At 36.7% G+C, this 12,868-nt stretch overlaps 1 protein-coding gene across 1 annotated transcript in view; it reads right to left on the reverse strand.

The window, feature by feature from the left end:
- Nucleotides 1–5,591: 5,591 nt before the first annotated feature.
- Nucleotides 5,592–12,868, reverse strand: part of LOC119839272 (mannosyl-oligosaccharide glucosidase) — a 15,261-nt gene continuing 7,984 nt past the window's right edge. The window contains exons 10-16 of the mRNA XM_038365504.1: nucleotides 11,890–12,020; nucleotides 10,973–11,083; nucleotides 9,947–10,035; nucleotides 9,226–9,345; nucleotides 8,155–8,272; nucleotides 7,204–7,394; nucleotides 5,592–6,207 (exon numbers count right to left, since the gene is read on the reverse strand). Coding sequence (XP_038221432.1) covers nucleotides 6,071–6,207; nucleotides 7,204–7,394; nucleotides 8,155–8,272; nucleotides 9,226–9,345; nucleotides 9,947–10,035; nucleotides 10,973–11,083; nucleotides 11,890–12,020 — 897 coding nt within the window. The 3' untranslated portion in view covers nucleotides 5,592–6,070. The remainder of the gene's footprint in view (nucleotides 6,208–7,203; nucleotides 7,395–8,154; nucleotides 8,273–9,225; nucleotides 9,346–9,946; nucleotides 10,036–10,972; nucleotides 11,084–11,889; nucleotides 12,021–12,868) is intronic.

Consider the following 12,868-nt stretch of genomic DNA (forward strand, 5'->3'; position numbering starts at 1 on the left):
GTCAATTATTTTGTCCGAAAGTGTACGTGCGCGAACTTTCCCCCACTACGCCGCTTTTTGTTCAAGAAGTTTGCCGGGTGCTATACCATTACAAGTATTATTATTAAGTAAATAATTATTATCCTATCCTAGTCCTACTAACATTATAAATGCGAAAGTTTGTAAGGATGTGTGTGTGTGTGCCTGTTACTCTTTCACGCAAAAACTATTGAACCGATTGCAATGAAATTTTATACATAGACAGCTGGACAACTGGAATAACACATAGGCAACTTTTTATCCCGATATTCCTACAGGATACAGACACGGTTGAAACCGCGCCTCTTCTGCAAATAAAGACCGTGCTAAACAAATATGTGCTTTATTTTATCGCAATACATGCTAAATTAACAATGATTAAATAAACAAGTAAGTAGATACATATAATAATTCGATGTATATTGTCTACTTTTGATATTAACACCTCTAAATCTATATAAACTGCTATGATTATAGAACCGGTACCCATCCATAACCTGACTTGACTAAGTGTATCCTAACATGTTTATAAAAAACCGAACATCAGCAACATTGTTGTCATTCTTTGTCAACCGTTAAAAAGAATTAAATTTTAAGATAATTCAAACAGATTACAAGTATTTTCTACGGTATGGAAAGGTGATGGTTTTTTCAAAAAGGTAGCCTCCCAAAAATTAAGCGATTTAGTGTATGTCTACAAACGGTGTGCTTCAGCGCATTGTATATTAGTTTTATAAATACAAACCGATTCTTTGAATTATATAAATATTTATTCATTATAAATTAAATTTCGTATAAGTTTAATATCCAAGTTGCTTTAACCGTATCCTTAGAATACTCTACTATCAAATCTCTAAGTGCATTGTCTCTTTCAGTTCAAAGTAAAAATAAAATTATTTTTGAATAAAAATAAAACTGAATCATTAAATTCTATCTACAGACATATTTTTTAATTTCCAAACGGCAGTATCAAAATTCGATAATTTAGTTATCGAAAATTGATAAAAAGGCTAATTAAAAATCTTTATTGCCATAAGCGAAAAAAAAAACGTACTCCGATACATTTAATACAACGCCATCTAGTGTCACATAACCGAAAGCATGTACTGCAAAACTCCCTCCAAGAATGTTTTCCTGATGAACTCAAAAAGTAATTATACAATATTTATTATGAAAGAAAATAAAGGTAACTGACAGCAAGGTTGAAAACTACGATAAAAATCATTTTATATTATAGAGAGGTAAGAATTAAAACTAAACATTATATGTATAAAACATTACACAATGGACTTTTTATACGACAGTACTTCTACAAAATCCGAAATGCAACTAGATTACATAACAACTTATCTTTAAAATGGCGAAAAAGTGAACCGAGTGTGTTGAAATGTCATTGCTGACTATTTCAATGGTTGTGTGTTTTATTGCTACTTTTCTTAATGTCAACTGTGAAATATGCTGAGAGCTATTTGATAATGAAGATTTGAATATTATCCTAAATGTTATACTGAAACGAAGAAGACAACCTTTTTTTATGTCATAGCGGGCAACTGAGCTGGTGGTTCGCCTGATGGTAAGCGATCACCACCGCCCGTGAACATTGACGGAGATAGTGCCTCTGCGCTACCCGCTTTTATGGGATAAGGAAAAGGGTTGATGACTGGAAAGAAAAAAGTGGTCTGGGAAGAGTGAGGGAGAGGAAACGGACTTCCGGCTCCCCCACTCACCGTACGAAAGATATTAGCTGCTTATGCTTTTATTTCACTCCGGTTTTCAGACTTGACGGCCCAATGAGCGGAAACTATCAACTTTAGAGAGAGAGAGAGAGAGAAAGAGAGAGAGATAGCGGTACCACGGTTTTCTCTCCCTATCTAATCGAGCGATGGAAGCCTGGCTTCTCTTTAAAACCTAAATATTACAATTATCGATCCTCATATCTTAAGATAAAAGCATTTTATATCATAGAGTAAACTATTACTACTATAATTTGACACTACACCTCCCACAGATAATAAATATATATTACATACGAGAACCCTCTATAATCTATGATATTTCACCATAACCTAACAACTACGTCTAATTTATCATAAATCATTTATTGAGCTCAGCTTTCATATTATGAGAAATTTAATTATAAATAAAACAAACAATCAAAAAGTCGTTCGTGAATCATCAAATTGACTGTCATGGCCACTGACTGACTTTTTTTAACCAATAAATGTGCAATTCAATTTCTATATAGCATGGAGGTGCGTTGGCTAGATTGGCAGCCACTTTATTTTGCTGGCATAAATAAAATAAATGACTAATTAATACTAAACCAGCACATCGGGCGGCCTTATTACTAAAGAGTGATCTCTTCCAGGCAACCAACTGTGAAAAAGTAATATATAAAGGGTAGGTTTGAAGTACATAAATTTATGAATCCTACTAATATTATAAATGCGAAAGTTTGTAAGGTGTGTGTGTTTGTTGCACTTTCACCCAAAAACTACTGAACCGATTGTAATGAAATTTGGTACGTATACAGCTAAACAACTGGAATAACAAATAGGCAAACTTTTTATCCCGATAGTCCTACGTGATATGGACTAACGCGGGTGAAACCGCGGGGCGCAGCTAGTATACTCATACAAACGTATTATATAACATACTTAAGTGAATATAAATTAAATAAATATATTTTCAGATACATGCATGCATTAGTAATGCTACGTTATTGAATAATAATAAATAATAAATAAATAAATAAATAATGTAATGGTATACAAATATTATTACTCTCATTATTTTACTTAATAATTTATATTGTTTCAAACCTTCATCCCTTTATATATTTAACTAGCGGTCAGACCCGACTTCGCCCGTGGTACATATAAAGCCTATAATAGCCTTCCTCAATATATAGACTATCTAACACTGAAAGAATTTTTCAAATCGGACCAGTTGTTCATGAGATTAGTGCGTTCTAACAAACTACTGGTACGATTTAAAAATTTCTTTCAGTGTTGCATAGCCCATTTATTGAGGAAGGCTATAGGCTATATATGTACCACGGGCGAAGCTGGGGCAGAGCGCTAGTTAGATTTAAAATTGGATCTGGATCTATTGTAATACCAACGGAATAAAGTAAATACACGAAAATATAAATAACGAATTCGCTTATATATTGTAAATGCGTTTTGAGTATGTTATAAGAGAGAAAAAATGACATTTATTAAATGCATTAAATATATACGGATTCTGTTACAAAATAAATCAGTATTTAGAAATTTTTGTCTATTCGTTGCGGCTTATCGTTGAAACGGACGCATCTAATTTGTCGCGATCCCTTATATATCTGACATTAAAACAATAAATAATTTGGTCATTTCTTAAAAAAGAAATTTGGGAAAATAATTGTCATAAACGCAGACAATGCCGCGCACATCAGTTAGTTACGATCAGTCTATCGGACATTAATTGAAATATATTTATACAACTTACAGAGAGTACACCTATCCTATTTTACTAATATTATACATGCGAAAATTTGTAAGGATGTGTGTGTGTGTTTGTTGGTCTTTCACGCAAAAACTACTGAACTGATTGCAATGAAATTTGGTACGTAGATAGCTGGACAACTGGAATAACATATAGGCAACTTTTTATCCCGGTATTCCTATGGGATACGGACTTACGCGGGTGAAACCGCGGGCCGCAGCTAGTCATATAATCATTTAATAATAACGCTGCAAGCTTAAATTTCAAAATTCGGAGATTTGTATATCTATATACAATTCACCATCTAACCATCATCATCATCATTATCTTCATCATCATCACCACCACCACCATCATCATCATCATCATTATTATCATAAACATTATCATCATAGGTGCTTAAGTCTTAAAATCTTAATTTTAGTACGTAATAAGTACGCAATAATAATTTTCCCGTTTTTCTACTTGTATCTTCTTCATCATATTACATATATATCACACATTATTAATAACTACACGCTCGTACCCGGCTCCGCCCGGATATCAAGATTCCTGTATTATCACCCAAGTCAGCTCTCACCCAGTCTGTATACCAAATTTCCTCAAAATCCATTCAATAGTTTCAGCGTGATTGACGGACGAACATCCAAACAAACTTTCACATTTATAATATTAGTGTGATAAGTAACAAAGTGATCGAATTTTTCTCGATACATTATTTTGATGACTCCATGCTAGATCCCCTGAAACTCCCTGTACCGGGTGTTCCATGGGAATCGTTGGAGCCAATTTCCGAAATTCATATTATATACACAACAATCGCTCTTTAAAATATATAAGAGAGATAGATTTAAATTGTTAAGCCTCGCATTCGTGGTAAATTGAAATTGTGCATGGCAACATATACAATACATATACGAGACGTTGCCAACACTTTAACTAGCAACACTGCGTGTTGCATAGTTGATAGATGTTCAGAGCGCCCGACCGAGTAGCGCCCCTCCGGCCCCCTCCATTCCTGCGACAGCCCAAGCCGAGGTCCGCGGTCCCCGACAAGGGGAGACGCCCTGGAGCGTGTCGCTACCAGGGTGAACCATCAGTTCACCCACGCGCCCGTGCTAAGATGTAGTAGCCCTTCAGGCTAGCATCGAGAATCACCACAAAAAAAAAAAAACGATCGAACAAATGTATCTTCGAATGCGAGGCTTAATAAACAACGTTAAAAATAATTTACATTCGAATAGTTGGTACGTAATAATATACAATAAATATCGAATACATAAAGAAATAATCAAATACAGACAACATTTGTCTTGACAACTACTTATTTGATTTGATTATTGTAAGAAATTTTTCAAATAACCATTAGCGCTCGCAATTCGTTTTTTCTGACATTTCGAACGAAGACAGAGTACTATGTATAGCACAGACTAAAAATTGAATAAGAGTAGGTAATGGGAACTTTAATTCGTTCAAAAGTTCTCATTTATAAAGCTTTTCAATTCAATGCTATAAAACTAAAAATTCAAAAGTAGCTTATTCTAAATTTAAACTAACTTCTTTTTAAAACTAAATTTAGACTTTATACGAAGTTAGAAAGAAATCCAGTTCAATTAAGACCCTGCCTTGTCTTTAGGACTTCGGTTTCCAGCCAAACTCGTTGAGATATAAGAGAAAGAAAAATTTTATAAAAGTAAAAACACATTCGCGATTTGTTTTATTGTATTCCTCTACATTTACTCAATCTGAAATTTAAAATCTGCTATGCGTTAAGCATAATCGACTCCCATTGCATTAACATTGTTTATTAAATGCGTCTTAGTATTTTCTTGTGTTTGATTTTACGCGAGTGTTATACATTTAGAAATTAAAGACTTTAACGGATTTCAAACGCGATTTATCTTCTAATATATAAAATTCTCGTGTCACAGTTTTCGTTGCCAAACTCCTCCGAAACGGCTGGACCGATTCTTATGAAATTTTGAGTGCATATTGGGTATGTGTGAGAATCGGCCAACATCTATTTTTCATACCCCTAAAGGATAAGAGTAAGGCAGAACAGCGTTTGCCGGGTCAGCTAGTTCTTTATATTATTTAGCCCGACGTTTCGAACACTTTACAGCGCGAGCAGGGGAGACTGACGATCAGTCTCTTCACATGATATATCCATCTTATTCAATTTATAGTCTGTGGTAGATCAACTTATTACTAATTATTTTATTCACTACAACTTTACAGTAGATAGTGCGAAGCTCGTGTATCTACAATTAAATGTTTAATTTTCACATTTTCCTCATCTACAGTAATAGTAAACTAAAAATTGTATTCAACTAAGAATAGGATCGAAACTGCGCCATATTGTGACGTCAGAGCAGTAAATTCAAATGAATCAATAATGCAAGTTAAGCAACGACATTTAAATTTAACTAACTCAGGGGAAATTAACCAAACCGTTATTGACATGCAAAAATGTTACTTCAAATTAAATTTGACATAAGGATCTATGACGATCCCATTCTTAATTGGTTCGCTTTATAGTGATATATTTATTTTTCTACTTATCTATTCAATATTCATCAGCCATTATTAAAACGAATAATGCCGTCCAACCGGTGAACGGCTTGCAACCAGACCCTTTGCCATCATGGTCCGAGTACTGCTCCCAGAGGTACCCCGTCTTTTTGTATTGGTTTATTATATTACCTATGCAGAGAAAATGGTTACTGACTCAGTAGATCGGTTCTATCTTTATTAATCTCTCATCCTTTAATAGAACGCAAAGAGTTTATGATAAATTATCTTGTTTGTAGACATTTAAATAAAATAATAATAAAAATAAAATAAAATAAAATTTTCACATTGAGAAAATGAAATGAAATGAAATTCTTTATTGCTTATAAAAAACAAAAGAAAGAAAAACTGAACAACATTAAATAAGCTAAAGGCGGCCTTATCGCTAGGTAGCGATCTCTACCAGGCAACCCTTAAAGTAAAAGGAAAAAAAAAGAATATATAAAATAGAAGGTGAGCAAAAATAAGGCAATTTAGAAAAATTTGATATTTAAATACCATACATACATATTATATACATACAGACATACACACATACGTACATAATTAACATATAAGTATATATAAACAGATTTATAATAAGTTTATTAAATACAAGAACAAAATGAATGAATTGAGGTACTTAGTCGAAAGCTTTCCTAAGGTAAAGGGATATAAAAATGACTTTATAATCCATAAACATATGAGTTATTTAGAACATTATCATTGCTGATACTGGACATCACGACCAATAAGAATCCACAGGAATCGAACCCATGTTGTTATTAACGATAAACTAAAATCAGATAGTATAGAAAAAAAATATACTTAGTAACAATTTTTTTAAATATTATTAAATTAGGGACTAGGGGATGCAAAACATTAGGGCATGTAAACACTGACCGACAACATTCTGCTTCAGCCGCCTATGCAGATCGTCAGCTTTACCCGCATAAGTCCTATCCACACTAGCGTAGCGCTACAGTGCCGAAACACACAAAAACATAAGGCCATGTTCACGCTCACCGACAACATTCTGCTTCAGCCGCCTATGCAGATCGTCAGCTTTACCCGCATAAGTCCTATCCACACTAGCGTAGCGCTACAGTACCGAAACACACAAAAACATAAGGCCATGTCCACACTCACCGACAACATTCTGCTTCAGCCGCCTATGCAGATCGTCAGCTTTACCCGCATAGGGCCCTTCCACGCTGGCGTAGTGCTTCAGGGCGGACACGGCGAGGTAGTTTATATTGATCCACACTTGCCCGCGCCAGTACGGCGGGTCGTGTTCCGTATTACGCTTCATGTACAGAGGCGCTGATTTCGACAATGAACTGAAAAGCAATTTTTTTTTTTTATGTCATAGCTGACAACTGAGCTGGTGGTTCGCCTGATGGTAAGCGATCACCACCGCCCATGAACATTCGCAGAGGCAGAGGCTTAGACCTATGAAAATGCGCTGCCCGCTTTCAAGGGATAAGGGATAAGGAAAGGATTGATGACTGGAAAGAAGGAATGGACTGGGAAGGGCTAGGAGAAGGAAATAGGCCTCCGAATATGAAATAATATATTATATGGAATTTTATGATTAACAATTTTTTTGTTTCGTCGTTTCAGCCATGGGACGTCCACTGCTGCAGAAAGGGAGGCCAAGGATTTCTACCACGACCTGTCATTGGCGGCCAGCATCCAGCGGCTCCCCGCCACTCGGACCAGGTCGTCTGTCCATCTCGTGGGTGGACGTCCCACGCTTCGTCGGCCAGTACGTGGTCTCCATTCCTTTTTGCCCTTTTTGCCCCAACGGCCATCGGTTCTATCGGTTTTTTTTAATTTATCTTACCTTAATATATATAAATTACGTGTCACGTTGTTTGACCGCGATGGACTCCCAAAACTACCCAACTTCTTCTAATGTTTGTTACTCTTTTACACAAAAACTACTGAACCGCATGCAATGAAATTTGGTACGTAGATAGCTGAACAACTGGTATAACACATAGGCAACCATTTTCATCAGCTTGCCCAACAGCTCACAAAAAAAAATCACATAACCCTCTTATCCATCGCCGCAGTCGAGTAAATATAAAAACTCACCGCAATCCATAGGGCGACCAAAGCAAATCCGGCTTATCCAACATGTCCAGGATTTTGCCTAACTTCACACTCTTTGGACTCAGCACTTTGAGCAACATGGGAAAGAGAGAGATGTATCCTGCGAAAGGGACGGATGTATAATTGTTATTGTTTATTCATTTTCTTTATCACACTAACATGATAAATGTTAAAGTTTGTTCGTTTGGATGTTTGTCCGTCAATCACGCTGAATCTACTGAACGGATTTTGATGAATTTTGCTAAATAAATAGGGCTTAAATTTTAATTTTAATTAAATACAAAAGCTGACTTGGGTGATAGGATACTTTTTATCACGATTAAATGCTCCCTTGGGATAAAACCAGGATTACCCCCAGTCTAGTAGGTTATATAAATTACGTGTCAGGCTGTTTGTCCGCGATGGACTGCTAAACTACTCGACCGATTCTAATCAAATTAGCACACCATGTGCAGTTTGATGCAACTTAAAAGATGGGATAGTTTATATTAAGAAATTAAAAACTTTTTAACGGATTTTAAACGCGATTTATTCATTATATTATTAACCCGACGTTTCGAACACTTTACAGCGAGCGTGGTCACGGGGAGACTGAGATGTTATATGTCTTGAAGGTCATACAAAAATTGTTGTTTGCGAACTACCTCCACCTATTTCCCCGCAGTTGGTATGTGGAGTATTTTTTTAAGGTCGGTTTAATAATATAATGAAAAAATCGCGTTTAAAATCCGTTAAAAAGTTTTAAATTTCTAAATGTATAATACTCGCGTAAAATCAAACACAAATAAATATTATTTTATATTATTTCAATTACGACAAATGACCACCCGGGCGGAGCCGGGGCGTGCAGCTAGTATTAAACATAGTATTATAAGCAATTTTCTCTTTATACAAAAACATATAGTCTTAAAATTTATATGCACATCAATTAAAGATATCCACCATCTACATCCGGCTTTGAACCCCCCCCCCCCAAAAAAAAAAAAAGGAATCATCAAAAAAACAAATCTGATGAGCTCCTCCTTATCTGAAAGTCGGTTAAAACAACAATACCGAGCGCCGACGTGACATATCTCTCCTGCGGCGGGCTGGTGACGGACCTCACCAATTTGGGCGCATCATTCGGACTTCTGGCCACTTGGCGGACCAGCTTCACACCGTCCGTGTGTAGGCCTATAAGAAATATAGACGTTAGGAAATAAACAGCATTCTTTGAAGTCGGTGAAATGTATAATAAATACGTACTAATACAATAAACGGGAAAGTTACCCTGTCGGTTTGTCTAGTACAAGCCAAAACGACTCAACCGATTCAGATGGAATTTAATACATAGATAGTTTGGGACCCGAGAAAAGACGTTCCGCCCGCGGCTTAGACCGCAAAATCAGTGGAAAACTTGTCACCGCTTCCGTGGGAAATCCGGGATAAGAGCTATCCTATTTCTTTTCTCGGATTTCGTGCGATATCTGTAGCAAATCTAAGCAAAATCGGTCCAGTGGCTCAGGCGTCATGCAGTGACAGACACACAGAATACTACTTTCATTTTTATATTGATGAAATAATAGGGATTAATATGAAGTCAAATCTAATACATCAATTTCTCGTTTCAAAATGTTCGTTCCCGAAACGGCTGGACCAGTTCTCATGAAATTTTGCGTACATATCGGATACATGCGAATTGGCTGACATCCATTTTTCATATCCCCCAAATGATAAGAGTAAGGCAGAACAGCGTTTGCCGGTTCAGGTAGCTAGCTGGCTACAAAAATCTCACCATAATCGGCATAGGTTTCAGTGTGGGACGACCAGTGCAGTTGATTGAGCATGTCCTCATCGCCCAGCTGTTCGCGGAGCGTTTCAAATCTGAAATGTTTAGTTTAAAGTTATAGTACATAGAAGTTTTTATGTATTGTTAATCTTTATATCTTCTTAATATATAAAAATCCAGTGTCGTGATGTATGGTCCCAGTGAACTCTTCACCAACTCAAACGATTTTGATGAAATTTGGCATTTTATGATAAGATAAGATATAGGATAGTTGAATTTTCAGTTTTATAGCATTGAAATGCTTTATAAATGGGAATTTTTTTTTTTGAAAGAATGGAAAAAATTCGATCACGGGGCGGGATTCGAACCCGCGTTTCTTACCTAACCGTATAGATATAGGGGTGCCCCTTAGGCACATGAAACCGAAAGAGTAGAAGAAATTCGATTACTGTGGCGGGATCACGGGTGGCCGAGAGGCTAGACGGTGCTATATATATATATATATATATATATATATAGCACCTTATAGCTTTTGCCTGCGGATTCGCACGCGTTAAATTCGAAGTAGTTTTATAGACGTTTTTTTATATAAGCCTTCCACTTGAATCGCTCTATCTATTTAAAAAAAACATCAAAATGTGTTGCGCAGTTTTAAAGATTTAAGCATACATAGGGACATAGGGACAGAGAAAGCGACTTTGTTTTATACTACGTTAAATAACTCTACTAAAGGTGAAGGACTGACTGACATAGTGATCTATCAACGCACAGCCCAAACCGCTGGACGGATCTGGCTGGAATTCGGCATGCAGATAGATGCTATGACGTGGGCATCCGCTAAGAAAGGATTTTGATAAATTCTACCCGCAAGGGGATAAAATAGGGTATGAAAGTTTATACCATGACGCTTGACGAGAGAAATAAAGGACTGAAAAGGTAGAGAGAAGAGAAAGGTGAAAAGAATTCTTTAGAGAGAGAGATCTTTTCTTTGTGGATCAAAGAAATCCCTTTTTCTCAAGTCGGTTAACTCACTTGCCGGTGTCCCGTTGCAGTACCCTCGCTATATGCACCATAGCATCTGCCGCAGCATACATCCAGCATCTGAGGTCCACGTGCCGCTCGGCGTCCGTTGGATGCGACGCCCTGGGATGGAGAAATGTATTTATTATTTCAGAGCATGCCTTCTGCTGATCACACACTTTCACACGTACGGATATACGCATGCGCGCACACACACACACACACACACACACACACACACAATACCCGAGTGACCGACATAAACATGTGATGCGTACCTGCGTACGTGCGTGAGTACGTACGTGCGTGCGTGTGTTGCGTGCGTGCGTGTGTTGCGTGCGTGCGTGCGTGTGTGTGTGCGTGCGTGCGTGTGTGCGTGCGTGCGTGTGTGCGTGCGTGCTTGCGCATGTTTGTATCCACTTAACGTACACTGTTATGACCGGCTGCGTATTATCACTGTGACATTCATTATAAAATAATAAAATCATATTTATGCCGTCTTATGACATTGGTAGGTTACAGAAACTTAAATTCTATTTTACTTACTCTTATCATATAGGTATATGAAATATAGATGTTGGCCCATTCTCAGACATACCCGATATGCACACAAAATTTCATAAGAATCGATCCAGCTGTTTCGGAGGAGTTTGGTAACTAAAATTATGACACTCCTGTGTCATAATTTTATATATAGTTTTATAAAGCTGAGGAGTTTCTTTTTTTGGTTGAACGCGCTAAGCTCAGGAACTACAAACCCATTTGAAAAATTCTTTCAGTGTCGCATAGCGCATTTATTGATTAAGGTTTTAGACTACATAAAAGTCTAAGGTTCAAGTCACCAGCCCCCCCCCCCTCCCCCCTGCGGATATAATAGGGGGCGTCCAGTAAATCCAAAATTTCCTCTAGAAACTTACACAAACACTTACCTAGGATAGTCGTCTAGGCCGGATGTTAGTGTTTTAGGGTTCAACTGTAAGCCGTCGTCCTCTCTGCCGCGCCATCTGTACGAAGTTGGTTCAGCACCTTTTTGACTATTAAGGAACCAATTGTACCAGGTCTGAAAAAAAGAGAATTGTTTTGAAAAAAATAAAAAAACTTTACGATACTGATCTCGTCTCCATGCAATATTATATCTTAATCTATACTAATATTATAAAGCTGAAGAGTTTGTTTGGACGCAGTAATCTCAAGAACTACTGGTCCGATTTGAAAATTCTTTCAGTGTTAGATAGCCCATTTATTGAGGAAGGCTATATAAGACATATAAGACATATATACCACGGGCGAAGACAGGGCGGACCACTAGTTATAAAATAAATCCAATTTATAAATATTGAAAACTATTCGCTAACCCGCGGTGTCACTCGCGCGTGGTACACAAATCAATCTATCAGAAAGTAGCCTATGTGCTAATTCAGACTATAATACATCTTATAGTATTTTCTTGTGTTTGATTTTACGCGAGTATTATACAATTAGAAATTAAAAACTTTTTAACGGATTTTAAACGCGATTTATTCATTATATTATTAACCCGACGTTTCGAACACTTTACAGCTTTTATATAATACATCTTTGTACTAAATCAGTTACCAAATACAGATACGATAAGTTATTTTCGCGTGAAAGAGTTACAAACATCCATCCATCCATCCATCCATCCATCCATCCATCTATCCATCCATCCATCCATCCATCCATCCGTCCAAATTCAAATTATTTATTTAATTCTTTTAACAATTGTCTTAAACTATTTACTATCAATTCCCCCATCAATCCATTCATACATCTATTCTTACAAACATTCGCGTTTATTATATAAGTAGAATTTTTGAGTCACATTGGGCCACATTCGCCCAACAGAACAACCAACAAACATAGTGTCTACAAACTTCCCAGAGTCGC

The sequence above is a fragment of the Zerene cesonia genome, unplaced genomic scaffold (assembly GCF_012273895.1).
Source record: "Zerene cesonia ecotype Mississippi unplaced genomic scaffold, Zerene_cesonia_1.1 Zces_u011, whole genome shotgun sequence".
NCBI lineage: Eukaryota > Metazoa > Arthropoda > Insecta > Lepidoptera > Pieridae > Zerene > Zerene cesonia.